Source organism: Pleurodeles waltl, chromosome 11, assembly GCF_031143425.1.
Source record: "Pleurodeles waltl isolate 20211129_DDA chromosome 11, aPleWal1.hap1.20221129, whole genome shotgun sequence".
NCBI lineage: Eukaryota > Metazoa > Chordata > Amphibia > Caudata > Salamandridae > Pleurodeles > Pleurodeles waltl.
In genome coordinates, this window is record NC_090450.1 from 343,939,194 (window position 1) to 343,965,129 (window position 25,936).

The 25,936-nt window shown below is 46.3% G+C and overlaps 1 protein-coding gene across 6 annotated transcripts in view; it reads right to left on the reverse strand.

Annotated features, from left to right (window-relative positions):
- SEPTIN2 (septin 2) overlaps window positions 1-25,936 on the reverse strand; it is an 877,282-nt gene that overhangs the window by 402,306 nt on the left and 449,040 nt on the right. For all 6 annotated transcript variants that reach the window (XM_069213638.1, XM_069213641.1, XM_069213640.1 and 3 more), the window contains one exon: window positions 24,749-24,883. In XM_069213638.1, the coding sequence (XP_069069739.1) occupies window positions 24,749-24,883 (135 nt within the window). The remainder of the gene's footprint in view (window positions 1-24,748; window positions 24,884-25,936) is intronic.

A 25,936-nucleotide genomic window follows, 5' to 3' on the forward strand; every position in this document is an offset into this window, starting at 1 on the left:
GGAGCCCAGGGGGGTCATCTCTGGCTACTCACAAGGTTGCAGTCGCCGGGGAGTCCTCCCTGTTGTGTTTGTTCTCTGAATCTCGAGCCGGGGGCGTGAGATGCAGAGTGGGAAATCTCACACTTCTGGCAGGAAGAGTGAGTTCTTTGGAAGTTACTTCTTTGTTGCAAAGATGTTGCTGTTTTTGAGCAGAGCCGCTGCTCACAGGAGCTTCTTGGTCCTGGGCGTCAGGGCAGTCCTCTGAGGCTTCAGAGGTTGCTGGTCCATGTTGGATGCGTAGCTGGTTGCAGGTTTTCGACTCTGGAGACAGGCCGGTAGGGCTCGGGCCAAAGCAGTTGTTGTTGTTCGTTGTCTCTGCAGGCTTGTAGGTCAGCAGTCCTTCTTTGGTCCAGGTTGCAGGAATCTGATTTCCTGGGTTCTGGGGTGCCCCTAAATACTAGATTTAGGGGGGTGTTTAGGTCTGTGAGGGCAGTAGCCAATGGCTACTGTCCTGGAGGGTGGCTACACCCTCTTTGTGCCTCCTCCATGTGGGGAGGGGGGCACATCCCTAATCCTATTGGGGGAATCCTCCAAAACTAAGATGGAGGATTTCTAAAAGCAGGGGTTGACTCAGCTCAGGGCACCTTAGGGGCTGTCCTGACTGGTGGGTGACTTCTCCTTGTTTTCCTAATTATCTCCTCCAGCCTTGCCGCCAAAAGTGGGGGCAGTTGCCAGAGGGGCGGGCTTCTCCACTAGCTGGGATGCCCTGGGGCGCTGTAACAAAAGAGGTGAGCCCTTGAAGCTCACCTCCAGGTGTAACAGTTCCTATAGGGGGAGGTGAGAAGCACCTCCACCCAGTACAGGCTTTGTTTCTGGCCACAGAGTGACAAAGGCACTCTCCCCATGTGGCCAGCAACTATTCAGGGGGCATTTCTAAGATTCCCTGTGGGTGCATGTTACAATAAATTGCATACTAGCATCAGTGTGCATTTATTGTGCTGAGAAGTTTGATACCAAACTTCCCAGAATTTAGTGTAGCCATTATGGAACTGTGGAGTTCGTGTTTGACAAACTCCCAGCCCATATACTCTTATGTCTACCCTGCACTTACAATATTAAAGGTTTTGCTTAGACACTGTAGGGGCATAGTGCTCATGCACATATGCCCTTACCTGTTGTATAGTGCACCCTGCCTTAGGTTTGTGAGGCCTGCTAGAGGGGTGACTTACCTATGCCACAGGCAGTGAGAGGTTGGCATGGCACCCTGAGTGGCGTGCCATGTCGACTTAGTCATTTTCTCCCCACCAGCACACACAAACTATGTGGCAGTGTGCATGTGCTGAGTGAGGGATCCCCAGGGTGGCATAAGACATGCTGCAGCCCTTAAAGTCCTTCTCTGGCATCAGGGTCCTTGGTACCAGGGGTACCAGTTACAAGGGATTTACCTGAGTGCCAGGTCTGTGCCAACTGTAGAAGCAATGTTACAGTTTAGGGAAAGAACAACGGCGCTGGGGCCTGGTTAGCAGGATCCCAGCACACTTTCAATCAAAATTTAGCATCAGCAAAGGCAAAAAGTAAGGGGGTAACCATGCCAAGGAGGCATTTCCTTACAGGCAGACTACCTCAATCGCACAGTCGATGCAGGGTCTGAGGACCAGGAAATGCTGTGGCAGCGAATGATGACACTAGAGAATCAGAGATCTCATACGGGGTGTCCCCAAGGGAGCTGAGGGCAAAGATATCACTTTCACTGCCACTCGCCTGCAATCTGTCAAGGGAGATCATGCATAGTCACTGCACGTCTTGGATAGGGCACACACAGTAGGAGGGACCCCAAGCCGTCCAGGCGCTGCTCCTTACATCCTGATCAGGGTACACTTCTTTACAGAAAAGGAGGCCATCCTCTGAGCAGCCTGCTCTTAAACCGAGCTAGTTTTTCAGGGCCACAAGATTCAGCGGCACCAAGATCTGTCTGCCACAACTCTGAAGCGAAGGCATGAGTTTAAGGTCATCAATGATAAATTACACACTCTAGGCAGCCAGTACAAGTGGGGGCACCCCTTCATGCTGATGTTTGACTGAGAAGGCAGGTGGCGAGCCCTTCGCTCCGCGACTGACTGCTTGGAAGCCCTCTCATAACGTAACACTCCAGTTGGGGGCGCCCTGAAACCCATTCAGACTACAGTGGGTCATGCTCACCTTGGCAAAGACTTGGCATCTACAGCCTCCCAGGAAAGAAAGGAGGATGTCATCCAGCATCGCCGCAATATGGACAAACAATCCTCGCCACCTCGATCTAAGGCTGCCTCTATCTGTGTGCCTGTTCGTGCCCCCCCACCCCCCCAAGTGTTCTACAAAACCCCCCCCTGGTCTGCTCTCAAAGGACACAGGTACTTACCTGCTAGCAGACTGGAACTAGAGCACCCCTAGTCTCCATGGGCGCCTATGTTATTTGGGCCCTACTTTGACCTCTGCACCGGACTAGCCCTGTGTTGCTGATTCTGGGTGTTTGGGGTTGACTTGAACCCCCAACGGTGGACTGCCTATGTCCCGGCCAGGGAGCTTGTAAGTGCTTTACTTACCTGCTAAACTAACTTGTACTTTCCTCCCCCAGGAACTGCTGATTTGTGCACTGTGTCCACTTTTAAAATAACTTATTGCCATTTTTGACAGAACTGTGTACATTACTGTTTTAATTCAAAGTTCTATACTTACCTATGTCAAGTACCTTACAATTTATGTATTTACTTGAATTCTGAATCTTGTGGTTCTGAAATAAATTAAGAAAATAATATTTTTCTATATAAACAACCTATTGGCCTGGAGTTAAGTCTTTGAGTGTGTGTTCTGATTTATTGCCTGTGTGTCTACAACAAATGCTTAACACTACCCTCTAAGCCTACTGCTCGACTACACTACCACAAATAGAGGTTGATTGTGGCAATAATAGATAAAACTAATGCTCTAAGGGGAACCCCTGGACTCTGTGCACACTATGTCTCACTTTGAAATAGTATATACAGAGCCAACTTCCTACAATGTCACTTAACCAGTGTACATCGGTTCCTGGCATTTAGTGCTGCAGATTCACATGCTGTGCATATTCCGCTATCTAGTGTCAGGCTCGGAGTGTTACAAGTTGTTTTTCTTCGAAGAAGTCTTTTCGAGTCACAGGATCGAGTGACTCCTCTCGGTGATAGTGCGCATGGGCATTGACTCCTTTGTTAGATTGTTTTCCCGCAGAAGGGTATAGGAAGGAGTGATAAAGTTAAAGAATGTAAATGTACAGCTAAATGTAATAAGTAAATAAGATGTCCATGCAAATGTAAATAAAAAAAAAATATATATATATATATATATATATATATACACACACATATATACATACATATACATATGTACAAATAAGTACTGCAACGACTACAGGCTCCAGGGGAGGACGCATGTGAATCTGCCGCACAACATGCCACAAACAGATGTACACTGGGTAAGTGACTTTTTCTGTTCGGTGGCACGTGTAGCTGCAGATACACATGCTGTACGTAGACTAAAAAGCAGTCCTTCTCCCAATAAAGCGGTGGCTAGCCTGGAGGGGTTGAAGTGGATTGAAATAGTGTTTTAAGTACTGCTTCACCAATATTGACCTTTTGTTTGATAATACATCCACACAGTTATGTTTTGTGAAAGTATGTGGTGTGGACCACGTGGCAGTTTTGCATATGTCTGCCATTGGTAGGTTTCCTAAAAATGCCAGGGAAGCACTCCTAGTGAAATGTGCTTTAGGAGTTATCAAAAGTTGCCTTTTTGCTTTAATGTAACACGTTTGAATGGATCTCACAATCCATCTAGCTAATCCTTGTTTTGAGATAGGATTACCTTTATGTGGTTGTTGGGAAGCAACAAAAAGCTGTCCAGTTTTCCTAAACTCTTTTGTTCGGTCAACATAGTAAATTAGAGCTCTTTTAAGGTCAAGACTGTGAAGAGCTTTTTCAGCAGATGAATCTGGCTGTTGAAAGAAGACTGGCAATTCAACTGAGTGGTTAATGTGAAAAGGAGAAACTACTTTTGGCAAACATTTCGGATTTGTTCCAAGTACAACTTTATGTTTGTGTACTTGAATGAAGTAATTACTACTAAAAAAAAAAGCAACTTTCTATGTGAGAAATTTATTATCACATGAATGCATGGGCTCGAATGGTGGTCCCATTAATCTTGTGAGTTCAATATTGAGATTCCATGCAGGAACTGGTGGAGTTCTTGGTGGAATAATATGTTTAAGTCCTTCCATAAAGGCTTTTATGACAGGGACTCTGAAGAGATAATTATGTCGTATGGTTTGTAAGTACACTGATATAGCGGTGAGATGAATCTTAATAGATGAAAAAGCAAAATTCGCTTTTTTGTAAATAAAGCAGGTAACATACAATATCTTATAACGATGCTTTAAGTGGATCTATATTTTTCGGTTGACAGTAGTAACCAAACGGTTTCCATTTGTTTGCATAGCATTGTCTAGTTAGTGGTTTGCATGCTTGTTTTAGAACTTCCATACATTCTAATGTTGTGAGAGACACTGTTGCAGTGGTCTCATGTTTAGTCTCGCATGCAGTACTATTGCTATGCATGAAGCCATCATTCCCAATAGTTTTGCGATAAATCTTACTGTAAAATTCCGATTAAGCTGTATTTGTGATATGAGGAATTGAAAAGCTTGTATCCTTTGTGGATTTGGGTAGGCTAATGCTTTTTTGAGTATTGAGAATTGCACCTAGGTAAGGTTGGACCTGTGCTGGTTGAAGATGAGATTTTTAGTAATTGATTGTGAACCCTAATGTGTGTAGGTATCTACTGTGCACTGACTGTATTGTTGACATTGTAGAATATTGCTTGATTTTATTAGCCAATCGTCTAGATAAGGGAAGACATGTATGTGTTGTCTTCTGAGCTGAGCTGCTACTGCAGCTAGACATTTTGTGAAAACCCCTGGAGCTGTTATGCCGAAGGGAAGTACCTTGAATTGGTACTGTTTGCCCGCTATTGCAAATCTTAGGTATTTGCAGTGAGCTGGATGTATGGGAATATGGAAGTAAGCATTTCTGAGATCTAAAGCAGTTAGATCTCAGAAATAATCGTGTAATCGTGCTTTTGTAGTAGGAGAATTACGTCCTGTAGAGTGACCACGTGAAAATTTTCTGACAGGATGAATACATTTAGAGGTCTGAGATCTAGGATGGGTCTGAGTGTACCATCCTTTTTTGGTATAAGTAAATATAGTGAATATATTCCTGTTCCTTGTTAGGATATTGGAACCCTTTATATTGATCCTTTTAGTAATAGAGCTTGAACCTCTTGTTTTAGCAGAACATTGTGTTCTGGAGAGAGTGTGAGAACGAGGGGGAATATTTGGTGTAGTTGAAATGAGTTTTAAGCAGTAACCATTGCAGATGATTGAAAGGGTCTACTGATCTGTGGTGATGTTTTGCCAGTGAGAGTGGAATTATTGCAGTCTTTCTCCCACAGGAGACGTGTGGGATTGTGGGATGTTGAGGAAGTCATTGCTTTGGGGGAGTGGTGACACTCTGAGGTATTAAACTTTCCCCTGGCTCTAAAGTGTTGGCCTCTGCAAGAGCCTTTAAGTGACCCCCTTGGATAATATTGCTGCATTGGTTTAGGATGGAAGGTGGAGGACTCTGTAGTTTGGGGTTTGAAGCCCCCCTAAACTGTTGTTTGCAAAAGGAACCCCGAAAAGGTGTAGTATACAGGGCTCCAATGTCTTTTGCAGTGTCCGAATCCTTTCAGACTTTTTCTATAGTTGGATCTACTTCAGGTCCGAATAGATATTCTTTATCGAAAGGCATGTTAAGCACTGCCTGCTGGATTTCTGGTTTAAACCCAGATGATCTTAGCCATGCAGGTCTACGAATTGTTATGCTAGTGTTGATACTTCTAGCTGCAGTATCCGCTGCGTCAAGGGTAGATCTAATTTAATGATTAGTGATTGCTTGTCCACCTTCAACAATTTGTGTTCTCTTCTGATGCTCTTTGAGTAAACATTGTAAGAACTCTTGCATTTCATCCCAGTGTGCCCTGCCATACCTTGCTAACAGGGCTTGGGAATTGGCAATACGCCATTGGTTAGCTGCTTGTGTAGCTACCCTTTTTCCCGCAGCATCGAACTTTCTACTTTCCTTGTAAGGGGGAGGAGTATTCCCTGAAGACTGGCTATTAGCCCTTTTCCTAGCAGCACTAACCACAATAGAGTCTAGTAGTGCTTGTTGGGAAATGTAGACTGGGTCTGTTGGCCCAGGCTTATATATATTTTTTTCTATTTTTGGGGTGAAAACCCTAGCCTTGACTGGTTCCTTAAATATAACTTCAGCATACCTAAACATACCAGGCAGTACTGGTAAACACTGGTAGCGTGAGTGGCTGGAGGATAATGTGTTAAAAAGAAAATCATCCTGCATCTGAACCCCATGGTATGCAGCTGCCCTAGATATGACCTGAGTGTAAACTGTAGTATCCTCTGGTGGTGAAGGTTTGGAAGGATAGAGATCTGGGTCATTTGACTGTATAGGATCTGGGTCATAAAAGTCCCAAGGGTCCACTGTATCTCCCTGTGAGTAGGTGTGGGAGTGTGATGGTGAGGGTAGCGGTGGTGGGGTAGTAGTAGGTGGTGGAGAAAAAGAAAGCTGTGGTGAATGTGGTGGAGAGAGCTGTAGAAGTGATGGCTTCTCCTTTCTCTTAAATATTTTTGCTGGTGGTGGAGCAGTGTTATGAGTCTCTTGAAACACCAGCTCCTTTTGGTCTGAGGAGGAGGTAAAGCAATAATGTTGCCTGTCTCCTTATGGGTGTGTATCCTTCTCGGTCTACTGTCTATAACCTCCACGACTGGCTGGATATCAGAGTCCTCAGACTGATACTCAGATGGTTTTGAGCCTTTAGAGGATTGTTCAGTAATTGTTTCGGAGGTGGAGCTTTTTATCTGTTCGCTCGACTCCCGGCACCTAAGCAGGCGTGGCCTGTTGATGAGGTGACTTGGCCTTTTTCGGCACCAAAACCGAGGGTCGTCACCGACAGATTTCTTTTGGGTGGAACCATGGCTTTCCTGCAGTGGTGCACCCAAGGCCTAGGCAGATTTCTTGGAAGTGGGTGTAGGGGCAGGTGTACTCACATTCTGAGCCGCTGCGATAGGTTGGCTGTTTTCATCTGATTTGGCTTCGGAGTCGGTGTCCTGAATTGAAACAGTCGTCTGTGCCTGCTCCTCCTCTAAGGTGTTAGTGGACTCTGTATATTTCAACGCCATTTCGAGTCTTCTTGCTCTCCGGTCATGCAATGTCTTTTTCGACCGAAACGACAGACAGGCTTCACAATCTTCCTCTCAATGTTCTGGAAGGCAAAGATTACATACCATGTGCTGATCAGTGTAAGGGAATTTCACGTAACATTGAGGACAAAAACGGAATGGAGTTCGGTCCATCAGGCTATGGCGTATGGCCAAAAGGGTGTTTTCCTGATCGACGGTACTATCGGATCGATTGCAGATGGAAACGAGATCAAAACAATACAGACGGTAGAATAAAGTTAATATAAATTTTCTGAATCGAAATGAGAGGAAAACTCGTCCGAACCCAACGGCGCAAAGGAGTTGATGCCCATGCGCACTATCACCGAGAGGAGTCACTCGATCCCATGTCTCCAAAAAGGACTTCTTTGAAGAAAAACAACTTTTAACAGTCCGAGCCCAACACTAGATGGCGGAATATGCACAGCATGTTTATCTGCAGCTACACATGCCACCGAACATACAGGTATACTGTTCCTAACAGAAGATCCTAGAAGGCTACGCACTCTCTCAGGTCAAACAGTAGGGTAATTGCTCCCTTCATTTTTGGTGCCATCACACATCCTAAACGGGACGTCATGCTTCATCATCATGCTGCTCTTCGTATGACCAGCGCTGCAACGTCCTACGGGCTCCACAAAGGGTCACTTTTATTAGACGCCGTATTCTGAAGCCTATAAGTGTGAGGGTGTCCTAAAATATGAGGTCAAATATGCAGAACTAAATGTAAGTGAAGGGAGAAGTAAATAACAAAAACTGTCTAGGGGTTACCAAAAAGTCATTTCCTTACACAGTACTCCTGGCAGAATTTTAAAAAAAAAAAGAGAAAAAAAAAACAGCCAAGGAAATGCATTGAGGGCTACTTTGGGAAAGTAATGAACCCATATAGCTATAGAAGTCATAAGTGAGTAAAGGTTGACATGCTTTGTGCCTGGAGGTACAGGAGAATCAGATCCACGGCGCTTCTTCAGGAGCGCAAGTGAATAAAAGTTCCTTAATTGGGAATTACACATGTCAGTGGAGTGGTACACTAATGGTTACCACTAAAAATGTAACAAGTGGCTTCTATTAATGTTCAGTCCTAGTAAATATAAACTAATTTGATGGTACCATTTAGAAACTTCGGACATGTGAATGTCCATCCCTGCAGAATGTCATGACAGGGTCCCATAGGTCATAGGCTGTGGGTGGCGTTCAGTTCATTAAGGTTCGTAGAGCATCGAACACGGACGACCTACCCGGCCCTCTGCTCGCCTAGTAGGAGGGTTCCTATTGCAACTTTGTCCTAGTGAATTGCAAGGACCCTGCAACCTCTGTGGACGTTTATTCTCTCGAGTCACAAGGACGCAGCCTGCACTTAGGAAGGCAAAAAAGAAATCTCACTTTGAGTGAAAGGGTCACTCCCCTGCATCCGCTGGCACCTCAATATTGACTACCGGTTTATGTATCCTGCTGTCCCACGGACTCGCTAAGGCTCTAAAAGAAAGGCATTGGTTCTGTGGCCCTCCAGAGATCTGACCTGTCTTCTTTGCAACTGAGAAGTCTGTGGTCGCTCGCTGGAGCTGCCTGGATGGAACCCCTATGTACTGCGTCTGTTTTTCAATGCTAAGGCTTGTGGTTTTTCAGTCCAAAGACCCACTAAGCTCTAAGAAGACCCATCCTACAGCATTACACAGCTCCAAGAACGATATCCTCTCTGCAACTCCTGCGACTTGGGCACACCTCTTTGCTGTGCTGCTGAGGCCTCCCTGCGACTCCTTTTGCCTGGTGCCAGAGGGTCCTCCTGGGGGCTCCAACAATTCCTCCTGGATCCCCTGCTTGCTGAGGACCTGCCCTGATATGCCTGCAAAGGATTAGTTTCTAGGACCTTGCTGGACACCAAAATTCTGCACTACTTTGAACTATGCTTTCTTGCATTTGCCAAGGCTTCTTGGTGGTTCTGCTGACCACTGACCCCTCTGCAATCTGACGACCAGCGTGGGACAGCTTGTGGGCGAATCCTGGGACCCTCCTGCATCGCCTGGACTCCACAGCTGCACTTATTTGACCACTGCCCAACAGGAAAGCATCTACAAAAAGGGTGAGCACTGTCCTCTTGCACCGCCTGGGCAGCTCCAGGTAGTCTGGGCTCTGTCCCCTCTTTCCTTGGGTCCTCTTCTACCAGAATCCACACTGGGTTCCATCAACCTGCTCCATGGCTCACGACAGCAGCTGGACAATTGAGGTCCCCGCTGACTTCAACGGAGGGTCAGACACAAATTCACCCCTATGCACCTGGGCTCCCTGGTGTGGGTACTCTGCTTCTCTGGGTATCCACGGGTGGGGGCACTCTTGAATCTCCCTTGTCCAAACGGGTTTCCTCGGGGTCCTCTGGGAAGGGTCCTGAAACTCAACCACAACTTTCCCACGTTATCCTATGGACACCTAACTCGAGGAAACATCTCTGAACAGGGGCGCCTGAGGAATCCTACCTACTTATCTTTGGTGTACTAGTGCTTCCCCTGAGGGTCCTTGGGTGGTAGTTTGGGTTGGTAGTGATTTTCGCATTCCATTTTTTTAGTTCATGGTTTTGCCACCCCGTAGAGGCCCATGTTATTTTATGCTTTCACTTACCTGTTTCAGGGTATGCTTTTGTATATTCATATCTCCGATTAGGAGAAATACCAAAGTTAGTTTGGTGTTTGTTATAATAAATAATACATTACTTTTCCAACACTGGTGTGGTTCTTTCCTGCGTGTACATCACTGACTGACCTGGGTAGTATCTGCAACTGTTTTACACACTCCTCGATAAACCTTAGATGCTCTACACAGCTACCCTTTGAGAGATATGGTTATCTAGATCATTTTACACCATCACTAAGAGGTGCCTGAACTCAGTACAGGGAGCCTCACCAATATGTGTACACCATACATTGAGCCAGGCTCCTACAGTGTCCTACTCGAGGGAAAAGCAGATATTGCAGGCTTGATGGTCAGTCCAGGGGAACTTGGAATGACACTGGGGGGGGGAGGAATGGGAGGAGGCCCTTTTCATCATTGACCTCGGATTCTCATGGACTGCGAACCACAGACTATGAGTAATAGATCCCAAGAAAATGCAGAGGCTGGCAGAAAGGCACCAAATTGAGTGCAGTGGTTGAGTGAGCTGGGAGGCAAGAGCTATTCAGTGCAGAATACAAAGACCAATCAAGACATGTCCAAACCTTAAGGCAAAAAAACAATCCGACAATGAAGACAGGTGTCCATGCAAATTGCCAACTAAAGGAGGAGTCATACCTAGGAATGTGAAAGATTTCTTCATTAAGAATATGCGTCTATGGTTAAAAGCCAACCCAAGATGGCAGAAGTATGCAGGGCATGTTTATCTACAATCACATATACTACAAACCTAAGTTTACTTCACTCTTTAAATATGTGAAAATATTTATCTAAAAGAACAATGCTTATTTCATCCTGCAACAGTTCAATCACTCTAAACTATGTACAGGACTGTCCGGAAGAGAACTTAAGGTGAAATTCTATCCTAGGTAAAAAGCATTGGGCACATACTCTGGAATCAAAATCCATTTACTGCTAAAAGGGCACAGTATAAAATAGATGTATCTTCAATTACCAGTCTGCTTTGAGTTTCAAATAAAGTCATACAATACTGCAAGTCAGGTGATAACGGTGAGAAGTAATCTGATTTATTCTGAAAAACAGGCATGCAGAATCCCTATCGACCAAGGACAACAGGATTTCTGATGGATACAACTACCTGTGGACTCCTCACCTAATGAATTCTCCCAATGTGCCAGCATTCAATGGAAATTTTCTTCCCAGCTCTGCACGTCGACGAGGACGTCACTATCCGTCTGACGTCATCGTGGCAATAAGAGGACCTCGCTGGCGTCAGTGCCTTCGAAGCATAACGGTTTGTCTCCTGGCTCTTGGGGAGCTACTGTTTCTCGAAGTTGTTACTTTGTTAAAATGTCTCCACCTTGTAAATCAGGATTCAAGCCTTGTAGAGAGTACGGAGGTCGTATGTCGGTGACGGACCCGCATAGTGACTGCTTGTGGTGTTTGTGTTCCGAGCACGACGTGGATGAGTGTGGTTCGTGTAAAAAAATTAACCCGAAGGTGGTCAAGGAGCAAGAGGCTAAGCTGTTTTTGGCCAAGGCTAAAAAGAAAGAGCAGCATAGACATCAGCGGTCATCTTCAGGGAAGTCCTCGAGGTCACATAAGAGACTGCGTCAACATGATTCCCAGCGCCGCTCGGAGAGACCCCGATCCCGGTCAAGGTCACCTTCTATTCGACGTCGTCCGACATGGGATGTCAGTCCGACGGTGACCCCTCAGCCTGAGAGCCCCAGGCTTCTCTGGCGCAGTCGGTTTTTGAGGCGGTCGAGCCTCACCAGAGTCTGCAGCGTAGTCGGAGGTGCCTGATCCAGCGCTGACGCCGCAGGAGTATCCAGCATTTCCAGCTCCAGGAGCGGATCCGGCGACATTCTTAAATGCTATGCTTAATATCTTTAACTCCATGGTCCCTCAGGTCCCTTGGCTTTTGGATTGGGCGTTCAGGCTTCATAGAAGTTAATGCCGTTCATGCCCTTCTGTCCAGCAGAGGGAGCTGGTCTGGCGCCGGTGCCATTGGCGTCGCCAAGGAGACCTTCAACGCTGGAGGCTTCTGTGGAGCCGATGACTTCACCACGAACCCAGTCAACACCGGGTAAGAGAACCCGTTTATTCATGGTGACGATCCGGAGACCGGGGTGTGTCTCCTGGGACGAGTCAGCCGAGGTCTTCGACGTCGGCCAATTCTTGGTTGATGCCAAGGATAGAGGCAAGGCTGTGCTCGAGAAGAAGGGCTCAGACTTTTGGAGGAGCAAGAGTATAGAAGGCAGCTCTTGGAGGAATGAGAGATGGCTGAACCCCTGGGGGACTTTCAGGGTTTGGACTCAGCGAGTGGTCTCGCTACTTCCCCTGAGTGGGATCTAGCATCTCCTGGGGAATTTACTGAGGAGGCTGCCTCGTTCCATATGGTGATGAGGAAGGCTGCAGACTTTCTGGACCTTCCGCTACTGGCAGCTGAGGTAAAGACAAACATTCTGACGGAGGTCTTGCATCCTGCTTCGGCTGCTGCGGAACCACTCCTTCCTTTTAATGAGGCACTTACAGAACCAATCCTGGAAGTATGGAGGAAGCCTGTATCGTCGACTGATGTAAGCAGATCGGTGGCAAGAAGATATAGAGTGGCTCCTGGGCACCCAGGATTCCTCTCTCAGCATCCGACTCCGGAGAGTCTGGTGGTTCAGGCCTTGTGTTCCTCACGTTCGGCTCCTGGTTCCTTCCCTGGGGCTCCGTCGGACAGGGAGTTGAAAAGGATGGAGCAGTCTGCAAAGAAGATATTTTTTCTTCGTGCAGTATGGCCCTAAAGTCTGCAAATGCCACTTGTGTTTTGGGCAGGTATATTCATGCCCTGATGGATGCAGCCAAGGCTGTGCTACCCGATTTGCCTCAGGATATGGGGGGTCTCCTGTCTGATGCGCAAGCGGCAGCGACTCAGGTTATCAGTCGGGGCTGGATGTGTCAGACTCGGTGGCCAGGACAATGAGCACATCCGTTGTCACCAGGAGACATGCATGGTTGAGGTCCTCTGGATTTTCAACAGATGTACAGACGACCCTGTTGGACTTGCCATTTGATGGGGACAAGTTGTTTGGTTCCAAAGCTGACTCTGCCTTAGAGCGCTTTAAGGAAAGCAGGGCTACTGCCAAGTCCCTAGGCCTGAAGGATTCTACGACCACCCCGTTCAGGTCTTTTAGAAGATTTAGGGGGTTTGGAAGAGTAACTTCCTTTCAGGGGAGACCCCTACCGGCAGGCCAACAACCGTCTAGCCTTCCCTACAGGTCCTATAGAGGGCAGGGTAGGGTTAGAACGAGAGGAGCCACCCAGCAGCACCCTGCCTCTTCCTCGGGGGTGCAACAGGGAAAGCAGCCTTAGTCCTCCATCCATTGCATCCCATGCTTCTCCTGTAGGGGGAAGGTTGTTTCATTTTCTCCAAATGTGGGAGTTGATCACATCAGACTACTGGGTCCTCAATATTGTGGGGAAAGGTTATGCCCTTCCTTTTCGGGAGTTTCCCCCTCCCATCCCTCCCCGTCCATCCTTTGACACAGAAGACCATCTCCTGTTGTTGCAGCAGGAAGTTCTAGTCCTTTTATCGAAAGGTTCTGTGGAGTTAGCTCCAGAGCAGGAAAGGGGTCAGGTTTGTTGGTCAAGATATTTCTTGATCCCCAAGAAGGAAGGTCGTTTGAGGCCAGTCCTGGACCTGAGGGTTTTTAATTGGTTCCTCAAACAGGAGAAATTCAAAATGCTGACCCTAGCGCAGGTACTTCTGGTGTTGAACAAAGAAGATTGGATGGCGTCTGTCGACTTACAGGATGCTTACTTTCATATTCCTATTCTGAAGTCGCACAGGAAGTATCTCCGGTTTGTGGTAGGGTTGCAACACTACCAGTTTGCGGTCCTTCCTTTTGGTCTTACTTCAGCACCTCAAGTCCTCACAAAGGTGAAGGTGGTGCTTGCAGCAAATCTTAGGAGGAAGGGAATATCGGTTTTCCCTTACCTGGACGATTGGTTGATCAAAGCCAAGTCTCCGGAGCTCGTGCTGCATCACCTGCAGATGACAACTCAGTTGTTGTTTGATCTGGGGTTTTTGTTAAACGTGCCCAAATCTCGCCTGGAGCCCTCTCAGCGCCTCCTGTTCATAGGGGCAGTACTGGACACATCATTGAATCGGGCCTATCCTCTACATCAGCGGATTCAGGACATTTAGGCGTTGACTCCAATGTTTCAAAGTGGAGCGTGTGTTCCAGTCCTCAAGGTTCTACGCCTGCTCGGTCTGTTCTCTTATTGCATTATGTTGGTCACTCATGCACGCTGGCACATGAGTGCTCTTCAGTGGTGCCTCCGCAGGCAGTGGTTTCAGCACAGAGGGGATCTCGGGGAGTCGATAAAGATCTCCAGGGACACTGCAGCAGATCTACAATGGTGGGCTGCAGACAGCAACATTTCCTAAGGAATGCCGTTTTAGCTACCACCACCAGTGGTCACGGTTATAACGGATGCCTCCACTCTAGGGTGGGGAGCTCATCTGGGGAATCTGGAGGTCAAAGGTCATTGGTCTCCAGTGGAACAGATGTTTCATATCAATCTGTTAGAATTGCGGGTGATACGTTTGGCTCTCAAGGCCTTCCTCCCTTCCATTTGCGGTTGGTCGGTTCAGGTCCTGATGGACAACACTGCAGTGATGTGGTACATCAACAAGCAGGGAGGAGTAGGGTCGTACCTTATTTGCAGAGAGGCTCTGCAGCTCTGGTCCTGGGCACAGGACCATCAGGTTTGCGTAGTTGCAAACCATATGGCCGGAGTTCTGAACATATGTGCGGACAGCCTCAGTCAACACTTCTCGGTCGATCACAAGTGGCGTCTCCATCCAGACCTGGTCCTTCACATTTTCCGGATTTGGGGATTCCCTCAGGTAGACCTCTTTGCCACTCGCGAGAATGCGCACTGCCAGACGTTCTGCAGCTTCCAGTATCTGGTGCAAGAAGCTTTGGGGGGCGCATTTCAGATATCCTGGTTCTGCCAGTTGCTTTAAGCTTTTCCCCATATACCCTTGACTCCTCGGGTTCTGAGGAAGATTCGCCAAGACCAGGCCCAAGTCATCTTAATAGCTCCGGATTAGCCAAGAAGGATAGCTCACACCGTGGCCTTGGCTCCGTCTCCCTCACAGGGCAGATCTCCTCTCACGCTCGCATGGGCAGGTTCTACACCCCCACCTCAGGAGCCTGCACCTTCAGGCCTGGAGATTGAAAGGGGCAATCTGAGGTCCTTTTCTCTCCAGCTAGAAGTGGTGGACGTTATTTTATCGGCCAGGTGACACTCCACCAAATCTATCTATGATGGGAGATGGGCAAAATTTGTTGTATGGTGTGGAGAGAAGCAAATTGATCCTTTATGGGCCCATTTGTCGGACATATTATTTGCGTTGTCCTTGGTGCAGAGGGGTTGTGCAGTTGCGACTGTTAAGGGCTATCTGTCGGCCTTTCTGTGCCTTCCCGATCAACCCTCTTTATTTAAGTCCCCTATAGTTATAAGGTTCTTAAAGGGTCTTACCAATAGGTTTTCTCCCACTCTGTTTATTATGCCTCAGTGGGATTTGAATTTAGTTCTTACATTCCTGATGGGTTCGCCGTTTGAACCTTTACATTCATGTCCGTTAAGGTTGTTGGTATTAAAGACTGTTTTTCTCATAGCCATCACGTCGGCGAGGCGAGTGAGTGAACTTCAATCACTTAGCATTAAACCCCCTTTTACTTCTTTTCATGCGGACAAGGTGGTGCTAGGACCAGGGTGGCTTTCCTACCAAAGGTTGTTACACCCTTCCATTTGGGACAATCGATAACGCTCTCGTCTTTCTACCCTCCCTCCTCCCCATCCATCAAAAGAGGAGGAGAGACTGCATCTGCTTGACCCGAGGATAGCTTTAAGTTTCTTTATATAGAGAACGAGAGAGTTCCGGGTGGACAATCAGCTCTTTATTGGCTACGTGGGGAAGAGGAAAGGCAAGGCTGTCCACAAAAGAACACTGTCCAGGTGGGTCATTCTTTGCATAAAAGTATGTTATTCCTTAGCAAAGAAGGTTCCTCCTGTTGGAATTAGAGCCCATTCCACCAGGGCTAAGTCGGCCTCTTTGGCCTTGGCAAGAGCTGTTCCTGTGGATGAGATTTGTAAGGCCGCGACTTGGGCTTCCCTCCATACTTTTGCAAAGCATTAGTGCTTGGACTCGGAGGTTAGGAGGGATGGCCATATTGCACAGTCCGTGCTGCAGGATTTCTTGGTGTGACCATTCAGGCACCCGCCACCGAGAGCAGTACTGCTTTGGGACTCTATTCATTAGGTGAGGAATCCACAGGTGGTTGTATCCATCAGAAGAACAAGTTACTTACCTTTGTTTATGCCTTTTCTGGTGGCTACACTAGCTACCTGTGGATTCCTCACAGTCCCACCCCCCTCCCCGTTGCCTGGTTGGTCATACCAAGATTTCCTAGGGTGAATGTATATTTGATTGTATATGTATATACAGGGAGTGCAGAATTATTAGGCAAGTTGTATTTTTGAGGATTAATTTTATTATTGAACAACAACCATGTTCTCAATGAACCCAAAAAACTCATTAATATCAAAGCTGAATATTTTGGGAAGTAGTTTTTAGTTTGTTTTTAGTTTTAGCTATGTTAGGGGGATATCTGTGTGTGCAGGTGACTATTACTGTGCATAATTATTAGGCAACTCAACAAAAAAAAATATATACCCATTTCAATTATTTATTATTACCAGTGAAACCAATATAACATCTCAACATTCACAAATATACATTTCTGACATTCAAAAACAAAACAAAAAAAAATCAGTGACCAATATAGCCACCTTTCTTTGCAAGGACACTCAAAAGCCTGCCATCCATGGATTCTGTCAGTGTTTTGATCTGTTCACCATCAACATTGCGTGCAGCAGCAACCACAGCCTCCCAGACACTGTTCAGAGAGGTGTACTGTTTTCCCTCCTTGTAAATCTCACATTTGATGATGGACCACAGGTTCTTAATGGGGTTCAGATCAGGTGAACAAGGAGGCCATGTCATTAGATTTCCTTCTTTTATACCCTTTCTTGCCAGCCACGCTGTGGAGTACTTGGACGCGTGTGATGGAGCATTGTCCTGCATGAAAATCATGTTTTTCTTGAAGGATGCAGACTTCTTCCTGTACCACTGCTTGAAGAAGGTGTCTTCCAGGAACTGGCAGTAGGACTGGGAGTTGAGCTTGACTCCATCCTCAACCCGAAAAGGCCCCACAAGCTCATCTTTGATGATACCAGCCCAAACCAGTACTCCACCTCCACCTTGCTGGCGTCTGAGTCGGACTGGAGCTCTCTGCCCTTTACCAATCCAGCCACGGGCCCATCCATCTGGCCCATCAAGACTCACTCTCATTTCATCAGTCCATAAAACCTTAGAAAAATCAGTCTTGAGATATTTCTTGGCCCAGTCTTGACGTTTCAGCTTGTGTGTCTTGTTCAGTGGTGGTCGTCTTTCAGCCTTTCTTACCTTGGCCATGTCTCCGAGTATTGCACACCTTGTGCTTTTGGGCACTCCAGTGATGTTGCAGCTCTGAAATATGGCCAAACTGGTGGCAGGTGGCATCGTGGCAGCTGCACGCTTGACTTTTCTCAGTTCATGGGCAGTTATTTTGCGCCTTGGTTTTTCCACACGCTTCTTGCGACCCTGTTGACTATTTTGAATGAAACGCTTGATTGTTCGATGATCACGCTTCAGAAGCTTTGCAATTTTAAGAGTGCTGCATCCCTCTGCAAGATATCTCACTATTTTTGACCTTTCGGAGCCTGTCAAGTCCTTCTTTTGACCCATTTTGCCAAAGGAAAGGAAGTTGCCTAATAATTATGCACACCTGATATAGGGTGTTGATGTCATTAGACCACACCCCTTCTCATTACAGAGATGCACATCACCTAATATGCTTAATTGGTAGTAGGCTTTCGAGCCTATACAGCTTGGAGTAAGACAACATGCATAAAGAGGATGATGTGGTCAAAATACTCATTTGCCTAATAATTCTGCACTCCCTGTATATGTACATTTATGTGTGATATATAGATGCTTATACGTGTATATTTTGCTGTTTTTATTTGATTACATTTTGCGTATTATAGTTGATTGATGTAGTCATGTCAAGTATGTGATGTCAGGTGATCACCTGTTCGCCTCAAAGGCACGGACAAAATGGTGAAAACTGACGTCAGCACACCGGCGAGGTCCTCTTATTGCCACGATGACGTCAGACGGAGTTGTGTGGGAGTCGGGCAACAGTGATGTCCTCATCAACGTGCAGAGCTGGGAAGAAAATTTCCATCATTGGGAGAATTCATTAGGTGACGAATCCACAGGTAGCTAGTGTATCCACCAGAAAAGGCGTTACCGAAGTAAGTAACTTGTTCTTCATGTTCATTTTGTCTACAGGACCAATGGATATAATAGTCTGTAGCACAAACCATTTAAATACCAGTTTACAGCTCCATTGTATGGATCTGTGAAAGAGGAACGTCTGACACTACAGGCAAAATTTGAATCCACACGTATAAAGTTGTACAAACTTCTATATAAGTCGCACTTATACCATAAGCCTTTACTACTACCACATGCACTGTATAGAAATGAAGTTAACTGTGGCTTTCATTACTGACAATAGTTCCCGTATTAAAACGTGTTCATGATTGGAAAATTTAACAATTACAATTGATTTAAAGTGCTCCCAGGATGATCCCTAAATATACAGAATTACATTGCTTAGAATGAATGGAAGATTGGTTATTTTTCTGCTTTCTAAATTAAGTTACTGATCTTCATTAACGCTCTTTCTGGTGACTAAGTGTATATTCCTCACCTTCTGAAAATTCCTTCCAGTGTCAGACTGGATCTAGAAACCTTTGAGCAGTTCCTCTGCATCCCAGTATGTAGCACCATAGATTTCAGCACTGGTAATATTCCTCTTTGAAAATTACGTGTAGGGCCTATGCAGGCACCAGCCCTGCATGCTGGCATCAGTCTGCAATCCCAGGTGCAGAGCCTCAAAAGCAAATAGGCTTTGACCATTGTGCAGATTCCTAAACTTGAGATCTTAAGGGGTAAAGCCCAATTCACAGAACGGGGAGGATCATAACTAATCTGCGGTTAGATCAAGTGTGTTACCAAAGGCAACTAATTTGTTCTTCTCCTAGAGACTAACTGCGGATTCTTCACCTCTGGAACAGATACAAGATAAGCACCAATTAGGAGGTAGGTGTGTGAATCAGCTCAAACTAAAAAGTTGTGACATTTACTTCTTGGTGATCCAGACAGTCTAAACAATAGTGCATATGTACAGACACCTATTTAGCCGCATAGCAAATATCCAAAACAGTTAAGTTCTTATGCCAACAAAGTGGTAGCAGCTTTGGTCCTGGTAGAATAGGCTTGCAAACGTTCTAGGGGCTACTCTTTGATCAATGCATCTGATCTTGATGCAGTGCACAATACAACAAGGGATGGTCCTCTTCTGCACAGCCTTGCCTTTTTTCGCCCCAGTGAACCAAACAAAGCCTGATCATCCACCAGGTGTTCTTTTAAGAGTGATGTAAAAGCTCAGTGCTTTTCTGGGGTCCAAGCGATGAACTCTCCTCTGCCATAGAGAGGTGAGGCAGAGCAAAGAACAATAGCAGGGTGATCATTTGACCAACGTAGAACAGCATCACAGCTTTTGGCAACAAGAATGGTCAAATCTTCCCATACAAACTGGTTCTGCAGAAGGTGGCATATAGCAGGTTAACAGAAAGCCTGAAGCTCACTCACTGCACTGAGGTGAAGGGGACGAGGAACACCGCTTAGAGGGTTAGGAGGGACAAAGGAGAGGTGTGAAGCAGGTCAAAGGGAGTACACATCAATTATGTGAAGATCAAGTTAATGCCCCAATGAGGCATGACAAAATGAAATGGAGGTAACACGAGTTGGAGACTTTTCAAAGAACGCATCACAACCAGCAACTTAAATCATGAGGGATGGTCTGGCAACCGTAAGAAGGTTGAGAAAGCTGAAACATACTCATTAACTTTGTCAACAGCAAAGCTTTGCCAGCCAAGAGACAACAGCAGCACATCAGGTAAAGTGGACTAAAAGGTGTCAGTCTGACATATGCTACACCAATCCACAAATCTGTCTCAAACAAAGGAGAATACAATTGTCGAGGGACACCTGGCTACTAGGATGACATCAGCCACCTCCAGAGGAAGGTGTTCAGTGTCTCCACTTAATATCCATAAATGAAGATGGGGACTGCTAAGGCCTAGGTGCAAAACACTGCCCTGTGTTGTCAGTAGGTCTTCCCCAAGGGGCAGTCTGATCAGAGGAGAGACACTCAAGCCCAGGAGTTCTGGATACCATACTCTCCAAGCCCAGGCAGCTAGGATGATTTTGGCCTGGTCGTTACTGATTCTCTTCAGAAATCAGAGCAGGCGTGGTATCAGTAGGCAGGTGTACAGGAGACCCAAGTTCCACTCCAAGCAGTGTGTGTCCCTTGACAAGAGGGGCCTTGGAAACTCCAACGTGCAGAACTGCTGACAGTGTGCATTCTTGGTTTTGGCAAACAGATCGAACAGGGGTTCTCCCCATTCACATAAGCGACTGTGCACCACCACTGGGTGTAAGTTCCACTTGGTTTGATCACCAGGAAGATTTCCTGATGGTCCAGCCATTTCTAGAGGCATAGCGCCTTCTGGCATGATCCAGGACTTCAAACCACCTTGCTTGTTAATTTATCACATGGCGATGGTGTTGTTCGTAAGCATCTGCACCAGTCTCCCTTGGATGGATTTAAGAAAGAATTTCAATGTTAAGTGGATGGGCCTCTGCTTCAGTAGGTTGATATGAAAAAGTACCTCCACCGGAGAATAAAGGCCTCTGATTCCTCCCCACCTCCTCCCACTCCCAAAAAAGATGGCAGCCCCAACCCAGAAGGGACCCAGTAGTTACCATTGTGAGCTCTAGGTGATGTAGAGGTCTGCTTTTGACCCAATTGTGGTGCAGTAACCACCACTGCTGATCAAGAGGTTACCTTGATCAAAGGCTCACTGAGACTTCAGATCCCATTGCAGATCCTACATATGCCACCAGGTGTGGCTGACCAGCAGGATGCAGGAGGCCATCACTACCAGCTGCCTCGGAATCAACCTCAATGAAATCCAAGACAGATGCTGAAAAATACAGAATCACAGCCTGAACGTTCTTGTGCTCTCCTTTCCAAGGGAAAGTGACAAAATTGATCCATGTCCAGAATGATCCCAATGAAGGGGAATTTCAGAGAAGGAGTAAGGTGCGACTTCAGCATGTTGATAGTGATTCCCAAAGATGGCAGGAGGTTTGCCATAGCCTGGAGGTGGCCGACCACTGCCTCAGGTGAACCCAGCACCAAAAGCCAGTCATCGAGGTAGGAGAAAGAGTGAAGTGCTGCCACCACTGCCATTACTTTCATGAACACCTGAGGGTCACTTGTGATATTCATGTGGAGCACAGTAAACTCAAAATGCTCCTGTCCTATCATGAACCGCAGGTATCACCAATGAGTCTGCAGCATGGCTGAACAGAAATGGGTGTCCTGCAGGACTAACGCCACCTTAATGTTTCCAGGGTCGAGTGCCGTCAATACCTGGACCAGTGGTATTTAATTCCAGAGGAAGAAGGCACATTTCTATTAAAGTGCAAAGACCTTGTCCTTCTTCGCCACCAGAGAGTTAGATGAATATCAACCACAATCTACTTCTGGGGCGGGCAACCTCTTGATTGCTCCTTTGGTCAAAAGGGCTTACCCTTGCTACTTTAATATGAACTGATGATCCTCCATCAGTCACTCCGGGATGGTGGGAGTTGCGTCTGGCTGCCAATGAAGGGCAAGGTGTACCCCTACCCGACTATCTGAAGGATGCACTTGTCTGATGTGACTTTATCCCAAACCAACAAGAATCATCAGATCCTGCCTCCTCCCAGATGGCTGCGCTCCACTAAGGACACGCTCAAGGCGTTTTGTTTGGATGGTTGGGTGGGGGCAGGGACAATCGGTTGAGTGGTTGGCTGATCCTGACTGCTTAGGCAATGGGTACGGTGCCATCAAACTTCTGTGCACCTTTCTGGGGCTGAATATGTTGACTGTATGGTGGTACCTCTACCAAAATTGCAAAAAGTAACAGTAGGGCTAATGCGGCTGGTGAGGGGGGCAGATAAGCCCAGGGAGCATGCCATGACTCCAGAGTGGAATCTGCCTTGTACCAAAACAGTTTTTCAGGCTATGTCCAGTTGTCCTTCATGGACATGACCTTTGACCGAACTTGTCTATTTGATCGCAACAAGGGGTGGTGGCGAATGGCGACAATGTTGCTAATGGTCAGTTCGATATATAATAAGTGGAATCCAAGCCACAACAAGTTCTGAACTTGAACATATCATGGCCATCCTGGGTGGCTTGGCTTAGGAGAGGGCCGTGGTCCTCTGGGAATACCTGGAAGGACATGAGCCCCCAAATCACAGAACATGAGAACAGCAGCCCAGGGTCCAGCTAGCATTGATGGACCCAAGAGCCAATCTGGTGGAAGAAAATACTCTCTTCTCAAAGGCCTCCACATGTTTGAACTGCATATCTTGAGGAGGGGGAGGGGGTTTGGGAGGAGGCCTGACTCAGGAAATATCAAGGCCACTGGCTTCTTGAAGGGTATCATACGAAGTCTTCTGGTGGCATGATTGCCCTTTTCAATTACCTGCATCATAATTATTGTCCGAATTCATACCAAATAAGGAATGCAACGCATGTTTACTTCCATATGGGGGTGGCAAGCACAGAGTGGAGGGGGTGCTGGGATGGAAGCCAAGTGCAGCCTTGGTCAAGGTCATAGTGGCACTGACTACTTCTGAGAGCATAATGGGCACCTCGTCCTACGGCTTTGAGGCTAGGGGGCTGGCGTGGAGCGGAGCACCTGATGCACTGCTCCAAATGGAAAAGACACAGTAGTGGATTTAGTGGGTTCAACTGGTGCAGGCTGCCAACTTGCCGGCAGTACCCTGGATGTTGAGCTTCTCAGCTAGTAAGGGCCCGGAGGCAGGGCTGAATGAGTTGGTAATGGTCTGAAGAGTAGGAGCACGTTTCACAGAACTCTTCGATCTGCCTGGGTGCTGCTAACAGCCCCAGAAACTCTAGTTATGCAGTGACAAGTTGCAGCGTAGGCTCAGGTGCTGACAAATTTTGGGAGCAAGGATCAAGACATATGGTGTAGCCCCTATCTTCTCAGGAGTATGTGAGTGGTGCGAAGCGGTCAAGTAATGCTTACATCTCTAGCGTTTTTTCTTTCATATACCCAAGGACTTGGATCCAGGTTAAGACTGATCTCTGGAACAACTCTGCTTCGAGATATTGAACAGGAGTGGGACTAGACTTTCCACTTGGACCAGGCTTGTTGCGGAATCGTACGGTGTTTGGCAACTAAGTTGTCTTGTAGGGCCTTTGGGTTCATGAATGCGCAGTCGATGTAGTCTATAGCATCACCACTTGATCCTAACACCCCAGGCAAACCTGATGAGGACTTGTCAAAGACATTTGTTTGCAATAGTACTTACAGGGTTTGAAACCTGTCAGTCTTGGAAAGTGGCATTCCCCTTACATATCGAAAACATTTTATTTGAAAAACTGTTGCAAAGGGACAAGAGGTAGGTCTGAAGCAAATCTGGTGGGGCTGAAAGAAATGAAATCACATCAGTGTGCAGGAGTGGCACTAATATATTCCCCACAAATAACTGCTGGAGAGAAGTAGCATCAGGGTAAAGCTGCATTGTGCCACCTACTGCCACGCAAAGGTACTGTTCAAAAGTTTCCAGATCCAGTACGATGCCTAGGAAATACTCAAAAGGTGAGGAATCTGCGGTTAGAAATCTCTAAAGTAAAGAACGTACACCAAAAATGTCCACCATAAAAGACGCCGGTAGCTAAAGCATTACCCAAGTTTAAAAATAATTTCCCTGAGGCATTATTTAATAAAACATGTTTGATGCATGCTACTATAAAAACAAGTATTGACAAAGCCCCCGAGTCTTGCCTGGTAGATATATTGGCTACGCTAAATGAAGCTCAGGAGAAAAAAAGTGGGAGGTGTTGGGTTGCAGCCGTCACCAGCTGCATCATTCTACACGTGAGTGAAAACGTTATGGCCTATTCCCATGCATGTGTCACCACACCTGGGCAGACACATATGGAATAACAGTTTACTGAAGCAGGCAAGGAAACCGCCCCATCAAACTTCTGTTAGTTCAAGTTTTGCTTTTTTGCTCCTGACAAAATAAACAAGCAACACTTTGCTCACACGAAAATCTTCTTAACAATTAACTTTCCATACATCTCTTTTCCCAACCCTTGGCAGGAGCAAATTTCCAGGCTTTTCCAGTATGAGAAGTAATTGGAGAGAAACTAGTAAATACCCTTAAATATGTTCGTTCATCAGTGTGTACCGACTCGCAGCGACTGCTTCATCACTACACATCAAACTCAGTATGTACATTTGCAGAAGGGGGACAAAATCAGAATCTCACTAGAATCCAAACCCTCATGAGCACTAAAATAGTTTGAGAGAATACAATCAAAGCTCTGACATAAGTACACTGCAACAATTTGTTACCTTCATGCTTCGTACTAAAGGAGACCAGTTTTTTTTCTTTCTTTCTTTCATCCAGTCCCTAGGACAAGTAGATATTTTTAAATATTCCACATTACTAAAAACACGGTCATTACCTACCCATGTCCAAAGGGAGATATAAAATAGAAGCAGCAGTGCACCCGGTTGTCAACAATGTGACGTCTATTCAATCCACTCTCGTCGTGGAGGTACCGCTCAAACTGCTCATCAATGTAGGAGATTATAGTCTTAAAACTGAAAAGACAAACAAGGCAGACTGAAAGATCTACACATGCATATCCCAATGACAGATTCAGCACACTGCAATACCTGCTTGACATTGCTCAAACTGCTTAGCAATATTAGCCAGGCCTTTTTTCTGAAAGTGACTAACCATGCCAGCAAGACGAAGGAAAAAAAAGTTAGTTTACTTGCAAACTAAAGTCATAAATGCTGTACGGCGCGTGCACTGGGGTGTCAGAGCCCCTTCAACTAGCTAGAAGCTAACTTGTCAAAGAACACCATATTTACGTAGTAGTTTTTATAAATGACTGCATGAAAAACCCTTCATTTACTCCCCCGAATCGCATTAAAACACTCAGCATTTATTTATTTGTGGTCTTATGTTCTTCTCATCCACGCCTCCTTTCCAAGATCATATAGCAGCACCACCCATCCCTCTCAGTAAAGAACGCAGACAATGCATTTCATTTCTACCCCTTCAGTTTAGGGTAAATCAGGATTCTCTGTTGCACCTCTTCTTTAGTCAGGTGAGATGACTGTCACATGTACAGAGGAGTGAAGTGCAGTTTGACAAAAAGCTGAGCGTGTCTGCTTCAGAGATCAATGTAATAAATTATGCCCCCGCACGTACACTTTGTTTTTTAGGCTTTGCCTGCTCGCTCTTGCAAAATCTTTAATTGATAATGAAAGTGGCTTGGAAACTGCCCCTTGCTCACCTGAACTTACCTTTGGCTTGGTCCAACGTCACTTAATTTACTTGCTTTTGATGGGCCAGCACGTCATCTACTTCACTTCTTGCCGTCGTCTTTGTCTATAGGCAACCCGACGGCATGACTGGCAAAGTACTCCTTCCGTCAGTTTCCACTGGACAATGGCCAGTGTCCTTCCTCTGGCTAGGATGCTGAAGGTACTTCTTTTTTCATTCTGCATGCTGTCTTCTTTATTCTTCGCTGCATACCGTCTTCTGTCTTTTTTCTTCACTGCAGTCTTCTTTCTTCTTTACAGCATGCAGTCTTCTTTCTTCACCGCATGCCATCTTCTCTCGTCCTTTTTCAAAGCATGCTG